The 16,916-nt window shown below is 48.0% G+C and overlaps 1 protein-coding gene across 1 annotated transcript in view; it reads right to left on the bottom strand.

Annotated features, from left to right (window-relative positions):
• The window catches only part of INSR (insulin receptor), a 204,414-nt gene that overhangs the window by 173,219 nt on the left and 14,279 nt on the right, over nucleotides 1-16,916 (bottom strand). Inside the window, 1 exon segment of the mRNA XM_017880002.1 lies at nucleotides 5,921-6,472. Within this exon segment, the coding sequence (XP_017735491.1) occupies nucleotides 5,921-6,472 (552 nt within the window).

Below are 16,916 nucleotides of genomic sequence, written 5' to 3'. Positions count from 1 at the left end.
AAAAAAAAAAAAAAAAAATCCCATCAGACATTAAATAAGCCTCTGAAGGCTGGGCGAGGTGGCTCATGCCTGTAATCCTAGCACTTTGGGAGGCTGAGGTGGGTGGATCACCTGAGGTCAGGAGTTCGAGACTAGCCTAGCCAACATGGTGAAACCCCATCTCTCCTAAAAATAAAAAAAATTAACTGGGCATGGTGGCAGGTGCCCATAATCCCAGCTACATGGGAGGCTGAGGCAGGAGAATCGCTTGAACCCAGGAGGCACAGGTTGCAGTGAGCTGAGATCGCATGGTTGCACTCCAGCCTGGGCAACGGGAGCAAAACTCCCATCTCAAAAAATAAGTAAGTAAGTCTCCTAAAGCCACAGCAACAAGGTTAATGCAGGCCTTGAAAAGCTGGATGTGTAAACGGCAGCAGCCCTGATACACAATGGCAGAAATATGAAAGGAACCCAGTGCCCATGGACGGATGAATGAACAGGCAAAATGTGCTCCCTCCATACAATGGACGTGATTCAGCCTTAAAAAGGAAAGAATTTCCAACACAGGCTACCACGTGGATGAACCTTGAGGCCATCGCGCTCAGTGAAATAAGCCAGGCACAAAAGGACAAATCCTGTCTGATTCCACTCACAGGAGGTCCCTAGAGTCATCCCATTCATAGAGACAGAAAATAGGAATGGTAGGTGCCAGGGGCTGGGAGTGGGAGATGGTGGAGTGAGCGTTTCATGGGGACAGAGTTTCACTTTGGGAGGATGAGAAAGTTGGGGAGATGGTGGTGGTATTGGTTGCAAAACCATGTGAACGTGCTTACTGCCGCTGAACTGTACACTTAAAATGGTTAAGATGGGGCCCGGCACAGTGACACACACCTGTAATCCCAGCACTGTGCAAGGCTGAGGTGGGTGTATCACTTGAGGCCAGGGGTTTGAGACCATCCTGGCCAACGTGGCAAAGCCCCCTCTGTCCTGAAAATACAAAACTTAGACGGGCGTGGTGGCCGGTGCCTGTATAAGTCCCGGCCACTTGGAAGGCTGAAGCAGGAGATCACCTGAATCCAGGAGGCGGAGGTTGCAGTGAGCCGAGATCGCACCACTGCCCCCCAGCCTAGGTGACAGAGCAAGACTCCATCTCAAAAAAAAAAAAAAAGGCCAGGCACGGTGGCTCAAGCCTGTAATCCCAGCACTTTGGGAGGCCGAGACGGGCGGACGGGCGGATCACAAGTTCAGGAGATCGAGACCATCCTGGCTAACACGGTGAAACCCCGTCTCTACTAAAAAATACAAAAGAAAAAAAGCTAGCCGGGCGAGGTGGCAGGCGCCTGTAGACCCAGCTACTCGGGAGGCTGAGGCAGGAGAATGGCATAAACCCGGGAGGCGGAGCTTGCAGTGAGCTGAGATCCGGCCACTGCACGCCAGCCTGAGCGACAGAGCGAGACTCCATCTCAAAAAAAAAAAAAGGTTAAAATAGCAAATGTAGTCTATGTGTATTTTACCACAATAAAATAAATTGAGGAAGGGAAAGAAAGCTGAAGCTGAGTTGCTCTCCAAAGACAGGGGCGACAGTTCAAAAAACAATCATTTCTTGACATTATCATCAGGACATGGCAGGCCCCTAGGGATACTGCTACTAAATGGGTGGCTGAGATACGCACCACATGCCAGGAACCTGGTACCCCAGGAAGTGTTACTCGCACCTTCTCCGGGTGACAAAACCCCCCCAGTACTGGAAAAACAACCCCGGTTCTTTTCACTCTTTTGCTTTGTGTTCATTTTTGATTTTGTTTTCTTTTGTTTTTGAGATAGAGTCTCGCTTTGTCACCCAGGCTGGAGCTCAGTGGCATGAACAGGGCTCAGAGCAGCCTCGACCTCCTGGACGCAAGAAGCCTGGTTCTTAGTAGCAAAGCAATTTTTAATTCACTTAAAACATCAGGCACAGCCAGGCACGGCCAGGCACACTGGCCAATGCATGTAATCCTAGCACTTTGGGAAGCCGAGGCGGGAGGATTGCTTGAGCTCAGAAGTTTGAGGCCAGCCTGACCAACATGGCCAAACCCTGTCTCCACAACATATACAAAACTTAGCTGGGTGTTGGCCGGGAGTGGTGGCTCACCCCTGGAATTCCAGCACTTTGGGAGGCCAAGGTGGGCAGATTCGAGACCAGCCTGGCCAACATGGAGAAATCCCGTCTCTACTAAAAATACAAAATTAGCCGGGCGTGGTGGTGCAAGCCTGTAATCCCAGCTACTCGGGAGGCTGAGGCAGAAGAATCGCTTGAATCCGGGAGGCAGAGGTTGCGGTGAGCCAAAATCATGCCATTGTACTCCAGCCTGGGCAATAAGAGCGAAATTCTGTCTCACAAAAAAAAAAAAAGAAAAGAAAAGTAGCCGGATGTGGTGGCACCTGTAATCGCAGTTACTTGGGAGGCTGAGGCAGGAGAATTGCTTGAACCTGGGAGGCGGCGGTTGCAGTGAGCCGAGATCACGCCACTGTACTCCAGCCTGGGTGACAAAGCAAGACTCTGTCTCAAAAACAAACAAACAACAACTGCAACTAAAAACCCATCAGGGAGCAGGAGACTCAATCGCAGATAACACCATTCTGGATATCTTGTCTAAAACGAATCCAAAACTAAATCCATAGAGGAATGTCTTAAATTATATCTCAAGACAGGTAAGCCTAGAGCATTTCAAAAAAGCACCTACATTTGGAAAACTCAGTAACAGAATAAAAGAATGTTCACTGTTTCCCCTGGTGTCCCAGTTAGAAGCAGCTCACTTGTTTCTAAACAGAGGGGACATCCTTCCCACTCCCCCCAAAAATCATAGTTTTTATTTTGGTGTATGTCTTGCATAAATTTGGCACAAACCCTAGTTCTGTCTTTTATTAGCTGTGTGGCCCTGGGCAAGTTAAGTAACCTCTCTGGTCATAGTTTAGCTTCTCCTTGCCCCGACCTACAATGTTCTCAGGATTTTTCCACAGTACAATAATAATAGTCCCCTCTCAGCTTGCAGTGAGCTGAGATCCGGCCACTGCACTCCAGCCCGGGCGACAGAGCGAGACTCCATCTCAAAAAAAAAAAAAAGAAAAAAATAATAGTCCCCTCTCCCACCTCCCTTCACTACCCCATCTTCTTTTTCCAACCCTCCCACTCCCCATTTCCAACCATCCAACATGTACCATGGAAGGATTCATCCTACGGGCTCCAAGGGAGTCCTCACAGACAATTCCAAGGATTCTATTTAGATTTATTTAAGGACTCACTCACTCTGGGTGGCTTCCCCAGAGCGTTGGGCTCAGATAAGAAGATCCTCCTTTCTCCCCTCCCTTCTATCTTTTGTGATACAACCCTCAAGCCACCTACTTAACTTCTTCCCACCTCCATCGCATGTCCTCTAGTTCTTCCCAGGGAAACATGAAAAGAAGTCCATGAAACAACAAACCAGTAACATGTGTGTATGTGGAACTGCCTCCTTGAGCATGAAAACATGATAAAACTACCATGATCAGAACAGTCTCGGCTCTGTGGCATGGAGAGGCAAATCTACGGACACATCAGAAACAGACCCCAAAGCAATGGCAAAGAGGTCGATTTCTAAATCAATAGCTGTCTGAGGCCCCCAATTAGCTATTTGGAAGAGAAAAGAAACACCCGTTGAATCACACAAACATCTCAAGCAGTGAGGCTGAATTTTTTTAGATGATAATAATTAAAATATAGGCTGGGCATGGTGGCTCACGCCTGTAATCCCAGCACTTTGGGAGGCCGTAGTGGGTGGATCACCTGAGAGTTCGAGACCAGCCTGGTCAACGTAGTGAAACCTCATCTCTCCTAACAATACAAAAATTAGCTGGGCATGGTGGTGGGTGCCTGGAATCCCAGCTACTTGGGAGACTGAGGCAGGAGAATCGCTTGAACCCGGGAGGCGGAGGTTGCAGTGAGCCGAGATCGCACCATCACACTCCGGTCTGAACAACAAGAGTGAAACTCTGTCTCAGAAAAAAAAAACTAAATTAAAATATAAAATGTAGAGGAAAAAAAACCTTTCATGGGTAGAGGAAGACTTTCTAAGTGTAAAGTACAGAAGTGGCACACAGAAATCCAGCTCTGAACTCCATAAACATTTTAAGCTTCTCCAGCAAAACAAATCCCAGGGCATTTAAACCACTGAACAGCAACAAAAACAATAAAATGCAACTGGCAAAGGGTTAGTAGCCTTCACTGATGAAAACCACATACAGATTAACTTTGCAAAAGCTACTGAGGTACTAAAAGACAAATGGGCAGAGGATATGAACAGGAAGAGAAAACCCAAATGACAAACATGTTTTAAAAGGTTCAGCCCCGATAGCAATCAAAGAAATGCAAATAGAAACAATGACAACACATCAGCTCCTCCCTCCCGCAGTAAATTATGAAAGATCTTTCAAATAACACTCAAAGCTGGCCAAGGTGTTCCCTCTCCTCCAAAGCTAGGAGGAGCGGCCGTTGGTACAATGTTTCCGGAACACCATTTGGCAATCGGCACCAAGAGCCTCTGACCCAGAAATTTCACTTCTGGAAAGCAAGCCTAAAGAAATAACTGCTAGATAAAGCTTTGACTCTAAAATGTTCATCACTCTCTTTGTGAAAACTAGAAATCATCTTTTTTTTTTTTTTTTTTTTTTTTGAGATGGCGTCTCCCTCTGTCGCCCAGGCTGGAGTGCAGTGGCACAGTCTCGGCTGACTGCAGCCTCCGCCCCTCCAGGTTTAAGCAATTCTCTGCCTCAGCCTCCGGAGTAGCTGGGATTACAGGCGCATGCCACCATGCCCCGGCATAATTTTTTTGTATTTTTAGTGAGATGCGATTTCACCATCTTGGCCAGGCTGGTCTTGAACTCCTGATCTCGTGATCCACCCGCCTCGGGCCTCCCAAAGTTGTGGATACAGGCATTTGAGCCACCGCACCCAGCCGAAATCATCTTTTTTTTGAGATGGTGAGATGGAGTTTTGCTCTGGTTGTCCAGGGTGGAGTGCAAAATGGCACAATCTCGGCTCACTGCAACCTCCGCCTCCTGAGATCAAGTGATTCTCCTGCCTCAGCCTCCCAAGTAGCTGGGACTACAGGTATGCACCACCATGCCCTGGCTAATTTTGTATTTTTAGTACAGACAGGGTTTCACCATGTTGGTCAAGCTGGTCTCAAACTCCTGACCTCAAGTGGTCCACCCTCCTCAGCCTCCCAAAATGCTGAGATTACAGGTGTGAGCCACCACGCCCAGTCTGGAAATCATCTTAATGCCCAATAACAGGAATGGTTAAGGAAACCTTAGCAGATACAACAGATTCCTGAAGACCACTAGAAGGAACAACCCCCAATAAAGTACTCTCAGCGACATGCATTGTGGAATAAGATAAATGTTTTGCTTTTTTTTGTTTACACGTTTCTTTTTCCAAATGTCTATTATAAGCAATATCACTTCTATAATCAGATAAGAACTAAAATATTTAAAAAAAAAAAAAAAACAAATCTATAGTTTTCCAGTCCTTTTCCTCTCCCAAGCAAGAAGAACATTCCCTGTCTAGCACAGGAGGTGGCAAACTGCTGTCCTCGAGCAAAATCTGGCCCACGACTTGTTTTTGTAAATAAAGTTTTATTGAAACAAAGCCACAGTCACGTTTATGCGTGCCTGTGGCTGCTTGCCCACTACAATGGCAGGATTGAGTCATTGCATCAGAAACCATATGGCCTGCAAAATCTGAAGTATCTACTATCTGAGTCTTTACAGAAAAAGTCTGCCACTCCCTGGGCTAGTGAATGCCACCACCCACTGTTCCCCGGCCCCTACCTAATGTCCATTTAACATTTTTAAGCTATAAACATTTTAAGCTTTCTAGAACAAGGCACTAGACACTGCTTAGAACCCTGTATCCCCAGCATACCTTTCTGGCAGTGACTATGAGTCCAACACCGTTCGACAAACTGCCCATTGATGACGGTGGCGGGGCAGTTGGTCTTGCCCTTCGCTGTACCCGGACAGATGTCTCCGCACTCCTCGTTGTCATCTTTGTTCAACACGATGTAATTATCCTCCACGGAATCCAGGATGCGGGACCAGTCGATAGTGGCCAAGTAACAGAGCTCGTTGTTCTTCTCAATGCGGACAGAACCCCGGGTGATGTTCATTAGGTTGTAGAGGCCGAGTTCCTTGAGGTGAACCATCTCGAAGATGACCAGCGCGTAGTTAAAGAACAGTCGTGATCCCCGGATGACCGTGAGGTTGGGGAACAGGTCCTTCAGGCTCTCAAGCCCATAGACCCGGAAGAGCAGCAAGTAATCAGTGATCATTATGAGTTTGGGGAAACTGAGGTCTCGGAAATCTTCGGGCCTCGTTTTGAACATCAAGAGTATCTGCAAGTGTCCTTCGATGACAGAGCAATTCTCCAGCTCGTGTAACCTGGTGAGGTTGTTCCGGATATCCATGCCGGGACACACTAGAAGAGAAAATGAACAGTAAGCAAAGACGGTGAGCAGACGCACGGTGGATGCGTCAGAAGGATCAGGGGCAGAACCGGCCTCATGGACGTGAAACCTGGGCCCTGTGTTTTCATCCTGGGCCCTGTAAACCCTGCAGCCAGCCGGGATGAGTGGCTTTCTCTGTAAAGTGCCCATGCCTAAGTAATTACTTTCAAAAGGCCAAGAAAATAATTCTTTTGGCAAGCCCTGTTAAAATCCTTAAAATCATCACCCCTGAAATGATGCAATTGGGACAATGGGATTACAGGGGATTGAGTAACGCGACAGGTGCAGAAGGTGAAAGGGAAACTGTCTCCAGTGCGTCAACACTGAAGATCTTCAGGAGATGATTTACGGGGATAAAGGTGCCCGCGTCAGAAATGGGGCAAGGAAAGCTGAATGTATTTGTTTTGTCAATCCTCCCACCTCGCTGGCTGACTTTCCTTCCCGGACTGCTCTCCTGGCCTGCAATCAAGACCTAATTACCTTTTACCTGGGTGTGGTGAGAGCTTCCCAGGGAGCCCGATCTCCATTGCACAAATGCCCTGAGTTCTCATTCTCCTGAAGGCGGTCCTTCCCAGGCCCCAATGCCCTCCATGGCTCCCCATCACCCTGCACTCACCTCAAGATTCTGCCCCTCCATCCCCTGCACCCACTAAACAGGCCTGCCCACCACTCTTGCACAACTCCGAGACTCCTATCCTCCTCTGTAACATGGCTTATGTGGAAGAAGAAGTGAAACAACTCAGGGCAAACACTCTAACAGTGCCTGAAACATAGCAAGTGCTGCATTAATGTCAGCTATTTTGTTGTTTGTTGTTGTTGCTGCTTCTGTTGTCTATTCCTCCAAACATATAACAGTCATCTCTAGGCATCTCTAGGCTAGTCTATCTTTTGGCTGGGAAAGTGCTTTGGACCTTAGCTCCCTATTTCTAAACCCAGCCTATCATGCTTCAAGATATCCAGTTCAAATGTTGCCTCCTCCTCCAGGCAGTCTTCCCTGATTTCCTTTCCTCAGCATACCTATTTGGGTGTTTCTCCTCCTTGTGTCCCTTACACTTGAGTTGACATTTTTCAAAATCAAACTCTTCAGATGGCTTCTCTCTGCCAACGCGTGCACACACACACACACACACACACACACACACACACACACACCGTCTCCCCAACACACACACCACAATCCTCAGCACCTAGAATATAAGGCTCACTATATAACTCCTGCTTATTTTGTTCGAAAACACTAAACCTTCCACCAATATCTTTGAGGAAAACCGATTGTTCTAAAGAATAGTAAATCCTCTTAAAAAAAAAATCCACCCTGAGAATTACCCACAAAAGAAGCACAAATTAGAAAAACAACAACAACCAAAAACAGCAAAAGCAAACAAATGGGAAAAACAAAGTAGCAATAATTCTGAATCACATTCCATGCAGCAAATGGATTAGGCTAAGTCAAGAAAACACACGCACACATACACACATACAGTCGCTTGCTAGGAAGTTGGAGGAAAGCCCCAGCACACAACTATGGAATAACCTCCACCCTCCCCTCAACACTGGCTGCCTGGGGTCTGAACCAAGCAGGAACCCTGCAGGGACCAAGCTCAGGCTGAGAGGCAGCTTCAAGGGGACAAGAATGCCAGTTCTAGTCCCCTACCCCTCCTAGTCAAGGACCCAACCCCAGTCTGACGCTCCCAGTCACAGTCACATCAACGGCTTCCACATCCAGAGATGTCACAGGACCCTGTGTGCCACTGACGCCTCCCAGCAAGCTCTGTCCCCATCCCACAGATGAGAAAACTGAAGCTCCAAGGGGCAAAGGCCATCACTCAAGGACACGCAACTCACCAGCGACTGGCAGGATTGCCAGACTTAGCAAATAAAAATGGAGGATGCCCAGTTGAATTTGAATTTCAGATAAGCAATAAAATCTTTTTTAGGATAAGTATATCCCATGCGATGTTTGGGACATACTTACCGTAAAAAAAATTACTCGTTTCTACGAAATTCTTGTGGGGTTTGTTGTTGTTGTTGTTGTTGTTGTTTTGACATAGAGTCTCGTTCTGTTGCCCAGGCTGAAGTGCAGTGCCATGATCTTGGCTCACTACAACCTCCACCTCCTGGGTTCAAGTGATTTTCCTGCTTCAGCCTCCCGAGTAGTATCCAACATCATGCCCGGCTAATTTTTGTATTTTTAGTAGAGCTGGGATTTCACCATGTTGACCAGGATGGTCGCGATCTCTTGACCTCGTGAACCACCCGCCTCGGCCTCCCAAAGTGCTGGGATTACAGGCATGAGCCACCATGCCTGGCTGGCAGTCAGCCACCATGCCAGGCCGGCAATCAGCCACCATGCCTGGCCGGCATCCTAGTCTTAGATTGGGCCATAGCCCTGGGCTTCTCAGCCCTGAGTCCCACACTATATTTCATTTCTCTTTCTCTCTCTTTCTCTCTCTCTCTCTCTCTCACACACACACACACACACATACACACACACACACACTGCAGGTACAAAGAACACTTGCCCGCCAGTCTCCCCAGGCTATGGCAGAACCAAAATCAGACATGAATATGCATTCAAAGGTTAACTAGGGTTGGGCACAGTGGCTCCGGCCTGTAATCCCAGCAGTCTGGGAGGCCACAGTGGGAGAATCAATTCAAGCCAGGCGTTCAAAGTCAGCCTGGGCAACATAGCAAGACCCCAACTCTAAAAAAGAAATAATAATAATTAAATATCCAGGCATGGGCCAGGCACAGTGGCTCACACCTGTAATCCCAGCACTTTGGGAGGCTGAGGCGGGCAGATCATGAGGTCAGGAGACTGGGACCATCCTGGTTGACATGGTGAAACCCTGTCTCTACGAAAAATACAAAAAAATTAGCCAGGCGTGGTGGCGGGTGCCTGTAGTCCCAGCTACTCGGGAGGCTGAGGCAGGAGAATGGCATGAACCTGGGAGGCAGAGCTTGCAGTGAGCCGAGACTGTGCCACTGCACTCCAGCCTGGGCGACAGAGCAAGACTCTGTCTCTAAATAAACAAACAAACAAATAAATAAATAAATAAATAAATATCCAGGCATGGTGGCATGTGCTTATAGTTCCAGCTCCTTGGGAGGCTGAGACAGGAGGATCACTTGGGTCCAGGAATAGGAGGTTACAGCGAGCTATGATCATACCACTGCACTCCAGCTTGGGCAACAGAGTGAGACCTTGTCTCGATTTAAAAAAAAAAACAACAGCTGGGGGTGGTGGCTCACGCCTGTAATCCCAGCACTTTGGGAGGCCAAGATGGGTGGATCACGAGGTCAGGAGATCGAGACCATCCTGGCTAACACATTGAAACCTGTCTCTTACTAAAAAATACAAAAAAATTAGCTGGGCCTGGTGGTGGGTGCCTGTAGTTCCAGCTACTCGCGAGGCTGAGGCAGGAGAATGGCGTGAACCCAGGAGGCGGAGCTTGCAGTGAGCCGAGATCACGCCACTGCCCTCCAGCGTGGGCGACAGAGCAAGACTCTGTCTCCAAAACAACAACAACAACAACAAAAGATTAACTGGCTGTTGGACGTTAGGGAAATACAAATGCAAACCACAAAGAGATATCACTTTATCCCCACTAGGATAGCTAAAACCAAAAAGAGTGACAATCACAAGTGCAAAGAATGTAGAGAAATGGGCCGGGCACCGTGGCTCACGCCTGTAATCCCAGCTTTTTGGGAGGCCAAGGCGGGCAGATTACCTGAGGTCAGGAGTTCAAGACCAGCCTGGCCAACATGGAGAAACCCCGTCTCTATTAAAAATACAAAAAACAATTAGCTGGGCGTGGTGACAGGCGCCTGTAGTTCCAGATACTTAGGAGTCTGAGGCAGAAGAATCACTTGAACCTGGGAGGTGGAGGTTGCAGTGAGCCAAGATCACTGCACTCCAGCCTGGGCGACAGAGCGAGACTCCATCTCAAAGAAAAAAAAATGTAGAGAAATTAGTATCCTTTTGCATTCCTGATGGGGATGTAAAACAGTGCAGCCACTGTGGAAAACACTCTGGTAGTTCCTCAAAATATTAAATCAAGAGTTGCCATATGACCCGGCAATTCCACTCCTAGGTAACTCCCTAAGAGAAATGATACTTTATGTCCACACAAAGACGTGTACACAAATGTCTATAGCAGTATTATTCATAATAGCTGAGGCTGAGTGCAGTGGCTCACGCCTATAATCCCAGCACTTTGGGAGGTAGAGATGAGTCCAGGAGTTCAAGACCAACCTGGGCAACATAGCGAGACTCCATCTCTATAAAAAATTAAAACATTAGCTAGGGATGCTGGTGTGTGTCTCTGGTCCCAGCTACATGGGAGACTGAGGCAGGAGGATCGCTTGAGCCTAGGAGTCTGGGACTGCCGTGATCTGTGTTTGCACCCTTATACTCCAGCCTGGGCAACAGAGCAAGATCTTGTCTCAAAAGTAAATACAGGCCGGCCGCAGTGGCTCATACCTGTAATCCCAGCACTGTGGGAGGCCGAGGCAGGTGGATCATGAGGTCAGGAGATCAAGACCATCCTGGCCAACATGGTGACACCCCATCTCTACTAAAAATTAAAAAGAAAAAAAAATTAGTTGGGCGTGGTGGCACGTGCCTATAATCCCAGCTACTTGGGAAGCTGAGGCAGAAGAATCGTGTGAACCCGGGAGTCAAAGGTTGCAGTGAGCCGAGATCACACCACTGCCCTCCAGCCTGGCAAAAGAGTGAGACTCTATCTCTAAATAAATAAATAAATGTAAATAAAAGACCAGCCACAGTGGCTCATTCCTATAATCCCAGCACTTTGGGAGGCCGAGGCGAGGGGATCACCTGAAGTCAGGAGTTCGAGACCAGCTTGGCCAACACGGTGAAACCCTGTCTCTACTAAAACTACAAAAATTAGCTGGGTGGGGTGGCACATGCCTGTAATCCCAGCTACTAGGGAGGCTGAGGCAGGAGAATGGCTTGAACTCAGGAGGCGGAGCTTGCAGTGAGCTGAGATCATGCCTTTGCACTCCAGCCTGGGTGACAGAGTGAAACTCCATCTCAAAACACACACACAAAAAACAAAACAAAACAAACAAACAAAACAAAACAAAACAAAACTATGCCTCCAGTGTAGCTGGAACCACAGACATGCACCACCATGCCCAGCTAATTTAAAAATTTGTTTTGTAGAGACAGTGGTCTCGCTATGTTGCCCAGAATGCCCTCAAACTCCTGAATTCAAGCGATCCTCCAGTCTTTGCCTCCCAAAGTGCTGGGATTACAGGTATGAACCTTCTCCATAAAAGAAGTCGAACAGAGAAGGCCACGTTTTCCGACTCCATTCATACAAAAAAAATCCAGAAGAGGCAAATCCACAGAGACAGAAAATAGATTCGTGGCTGCTAAGAGCTAGGGAAATGGGGGATGGAAAGTGGTAGCTAAAGGGTACAGTGTTTCTTTGAGAATGATGCAAACGTTCTAAAACTGACTGTGGTCACAGTTGCACAACTGTAAATGTACTCAAAACCACCCTAATTGCACACTTAAAATGGGTGAATTGTATGTCATGTGAATTCTATCTCACTAAAGTTGTTATGAGTTAAGATTAAACAGCTATAATTGTAGGGAACAATCAAGAATTGCTTTTCTTTTTAAATCTCCTATGAATCTAACTCTTAATTCATTAAAGCTGTATGTGTCCCTATTAGTGAAAGACAATACAGCAATTTACTCCTGGGACAGAACATACCCAGAGGATGTTAGAAATGACGGCAGAAATAGACGCAAGGACTTCTGCCGGCTTTTAACATCTCTGAGTGGGAGTGAAGGGTGCTTCAAGTTCTTCATAATGGGTACCTGGTTAATGGCCACTCTTTGTACAGGTAAAGAAAGGCAATGAGGAAGAGGGTTTTAGTGGCAGCTAATATTTTCTTTTTTCTTTCTTTCTTTTTTTTTTTTTGTTCTTTAATTGAGACTGAGTCTCACTCTGTTGCCCAGGCTGCAGTGCAGTGGCACGATCTCGGCTTGCTGCAACCTCCACTTCCGGGATTCAAGCAATTCTCCTGCCTCAGCCTCCCGAGTAGCTGGGATTACAGGTGCCTGCCACCACTCCCAGCTAATTTTGTATTTTTAGTAGAGACCGGATTTCATCATGTTGGCCAGGCTGTTCTCAAACTCTGACCTCAGGTGATCCGCCCACCTCAGCCTCCCAAAGTGCTAGGATTACAGGCGTGAGCCACCATGCCTGACCACCATCTCCATACTAAAATATGCCAAATGGGTCAGGTACCATGGCTCACGCCTGTAATCCCAGCTACTTGGGAAGCTGAGGCAAGAGAATCACTTGAACCCGGGAGATGGAAGTTGCAGTGAGCTGAGATCATGCCATTGCATTCCAGCCTGGGCAACAGAGCAAGACTCCATCTCAAAAATAAAAAAAAAAGGCCAGGCACCGTCGCTCACACCTGTAATCCCAGCACTTTGGGAGGCCAAGGCGGGCAGATTACCTGAGGTCAGGAGTTCAAGACCAGCCTGACCAACATAGAGAAACCTCGTCTCTACTAAAAATACAAAATTGGCCGGGCGTGGTGGCGCATGCCTGTAATCCCAGCTACTCAGGAGGCTGAGGCAGGAGAATCGCTTGAACGTGGGAGGTGGAGGTTGCAGTGAGCCGAGATCGCGCCATTGCACTCCAGCCCGGGCAAAAAGAGTGAAACTCTGTCTCAAAAAGCAAAAAAAAACAAAAAACAACAACAACAAAAAATTTCATCATGTAATCAATCCTAAAAAAAAAAAAAAGATTCATGAGATAGTCTATAGCAGTGTTCCCCAACTTTGTGGCACCAGGGACCAATGATAGAAGACAATTTTTCCATGGATGGGGATGGGTGGTGATGGTTTTAGAATGAAACTGTTCCACCTCGGATCATCAGGCATCAGTTAGATTGTCATAGGGAGCAGGCAACCCAGATCCCTTGTACACACAGTTCACAATCGGATTGGAGCTCCTATCAGAATCCAGTGCTGCCACTCATCTGACAGGAGGCGGAGCTCAGGCGGCAATGCTCACCTGCCCTCCGCTCACCTCTGCTGTGCAACCCAGCTCCTAACAGGCCATGGACTGCTACTGGTCTGTGGCCTAAGGGTTGGGGATCCCTGGTCTGCAGGATTTTTCTCCCATGATGCCTACAAGATGTGGTGTGTGCTTTACCCTGGCAGCCTATCTTGAAACGGAAGCTTATTTTTCATTAGAAATATTTGACCTGTGTAATCCCAGCATTTTGGGAGGCTGAGACGGGCGGATCACGAGGTCAGGAGATCGAGACCATCCTGGCTAATACGGTGAAACCCCATCTCTACGAAGAAAATACAAAAAACTAGCCAGGCGAGGTGGCGGGTGCCTGTAGTCCCAGCTACTCGGGAGGCTGAGGCAGGAGAATGGCGTCAACCCGGGAGGCGGAGCTTGCAGTGAGCTGAGATCCGGCCACTGCACTCCAGCCTGGGTGACAGAGCGAGACTCCGTCTCAAAAAAAAAAAAAAAGAAAGAAATATTTGATCTGTCTATGTAGATTTTATAAAGGGTATCATTGAAAATGTAGGTTTGACGTAGAAGAGGCAAGTCCCAAAATTGACCCTACCCTGGGAGGGTTTTTGGCTTCACCCAGGAAAGAATTCGAGGGCGAGCTGGTGGTGTTAGACGGCACCTTTTTTTGCTGTTGTTGTTGGTTTTTTTGTTTTGTTTTTTTGGAGATGGAGTCTCACTCTGTTGCCCAGGCTGGAGTGCAGTGGCATGATCTCGGCTCACTGCAACGTCTGCCACCTGGGTTCAAGCAATTCTCCTGCCTCAGCGTCCCAAGTAGCTGGGAATACAGGCATGCACCATCACATCTAGATAATTTTGTATTTTTAGTAGAGATGGGGTTTCACCATGTTGGCCAGGCTGGTTTCGAACTCCTGACCTCAGGTTATCCACCTGCCTCGGCCTCCCAAAGTGCTGGGATTACAGGCGTGAGCCACTGTGCCCAGCCAGCCCTACCCCTGTTGTAGCTAGACCTTGATTTGGTCCAGGGCTGGATCCCCACCTCTGGAGGTCTGGCTGTGTATACCTGTTCTGTCTCCCATCTGAGCCATATGGAATCCATTCCCAGATTTATTACCTCCAGAAATTAGAGCTTGGACACACTGGTCAGAGATCGTTAAGATTCTCCACCTGTCTGCAAGAATAGCTTTCAAATCTACCTCTGTGAGGAGGAATGGAGGCGTCATGGATCAATTGTAGGTTCTGGACCCGGCAAATCAGCCACGTGGAAATCATTCCTGTATTCACTCAACAAACGTTTGCTGGGCATCTCAGTGGGCCAGACATTGTGCCAGGCCCAGGGGGACTCTCAAGACAAATAAGGTTGCACTCTTACAGCAAGTAAAGGAAAGATGCACCTAAAGAATTGTGATAAGCTACCACCAGAGCTAAAGGACAAAGTAGTAAAACAAAGAACTGCAGAGATGTTGGCTGGGTGCAGTGGCTCACGCCTGTAATCCCAACATATTGGGAGGCCTAGGCAGGTGGACTGCTTGAGCCTGGGAGTTCAAGACCAACCTGGGCAACTGGCAAAACCCTGTCTCTACTAAAAATACAAAACATAGCCAGGCGTGGTGAGGTGCATCTGTGCTCCTAGCTACTCAGGAGGCTTAGGGAGGAGAACTGCTTGAGCCCAAGAGGTTGAGGCTGCAGTGAGCTATGACTGCACCACTGCACTCCAGCCTGCTGGGTGACAGGGTGAGACCCTATCTCTAAAAAAAACCAAGGCCGGACGCAGTGGCTCACGCCTGTAATCCCAGCACTTTGGGAGGCCGAGGCGGACAGATCATTTGAGGTCAGGAGTTCGAGACCAGCCAGGCCAACATGGTAAAACCCCATCTGTACTAAAAATACAAAAATTTGTCAGGCATGGTGGTGCACACCTGTAATCCCAGCTAGTCAGGAGGCTGAAGCAGGACAATCTCTTGAATCCAGGAGGGAGAGGCTGAGTGAGCCGAGATCATATCACTGCACACCAGCCTGGGCGACAGAGTGAGACTCTGTCTCAAAAAAAAAAAAAAAAAAGGAAAGAAAAGAAAGAAAATAAAAGAAATATCCCTCTAGACAGCACACAGTGGCTCACATCTATAATCCTAGCCCTTGGGGAGGCTGAGGCAGGAGGATCACTTAAGTCCAGAAGTCTGAGACCAACCTGCGCAACACAGTAAGACCCCATGTCTATAAAAATAAAATTAAAAAATAAAAAAGAGAGAAACAGCCTTCTGGCAGCAGAATGAAGAAGGTACTGAAGACAGCATGCATAACACCACAGACACCAGGGACAGTTTGTGTGAAAAGGACTTCATACCCAGGAGAAATGGAAGAGAGGAGGGAGAAGAGAGTGAGGAGGGATTGTCAATGAGCCTGAAGCATCCAAGATAGGACCAGTTTACGGTGGCAAGAACAACAGGCTCAGTTGGGGGCATATTGAGTCTGTGAGGGCTACGGGATACTCAGGGATGTGGGTCCCGTGGGCGTTGGGAAGATGGGGGAACAGGTACGGATGCTGGTGGACGCAGTGACAATAGGTGATATTGCAGGAAAGGTGGCGGGGAGAAAACTGAGAGAAGAAAAGGATAGAAAGAGAGGCTCACGCCTGGAATCCCAGCACTTTGGGAGGCTGAGATGGGTGGATTGCTTGAGCCCAGGAGTTTGAGATCGGCCTAGGTAACATAGCAAAACCCCATCTCTAAAAAAAATAAAAACTAAAAAATAAATAATGGGTGTGGTGGTGTGCACCTGTAGTCCCAGCTACTTGGGAGGCTGAGGATTGCTTGAGCCTGGGAGATGGAGATTGCAGAGGCCTGAGATCACACCACTATACTCCAGCCTGGGTGACAGTGCGAGACCCTGTCTCAAAAACAAAACAAAGGCTGGGTGTGGTGGCTCACGCCTGTAATCCCAGCACTTTGGGAGGCCAAGGCAGGTGGATCACCTGAGATCAGGAGTTTAAGACCAGCCTGACCAACATGGAGAAACCCCGTCTCTACTAAGAATACAAAATTAGTTAGGCATTGTGGCGCATGTGTGTAGTCCCAGCTACTTGGGAGGCGGAGGCAGGAGAATTGCTTGAACCTGGGAGGCAGAGGCTGCGGTGAGCCAAGATCATGCCATTGCACGAAACCCTGGGCAACAAGAGCGAAACTCCATCTCAAAATAAATAAATAAATAAATAATAAAAAAATTATCCGGATGTTGTGGTAGGCGCCTATAATCCCAGCTACTCGGGAGGCTGAGGCAGGAGAATCTCTTGAACCTGGGAGGCCGAGGTTGCAGTGAGCCAAGATCGTGCCACTGCACTCCAGCCTGGGTGACAGAGCGAGACTCCATCTCAAAAAAA

The sequence above is a fragment of the Rhinopithecus bieti genome, unplaced genomic scaffold, assembly GCF_001698545.2.
Source record: "Rhinopithecus bieti isolate Rb0 unplaced genomic scaffold, ASM169854v2 scaffold_10589, whole genome shotgun sequence".
In the NCBI taxonomy this organism is placed as follows: domain Eukaryota; kingdom Metazoa; phylum Chordata; class Mammalia; order Primates; family Cercopithecidae; genus Rhinopithecus; species Rhinopithecus bieti.
Note: the sequence above shows the minus strand (reverse complement) of the source record. Positions and strands in the feature narration are given on the sequence as shown.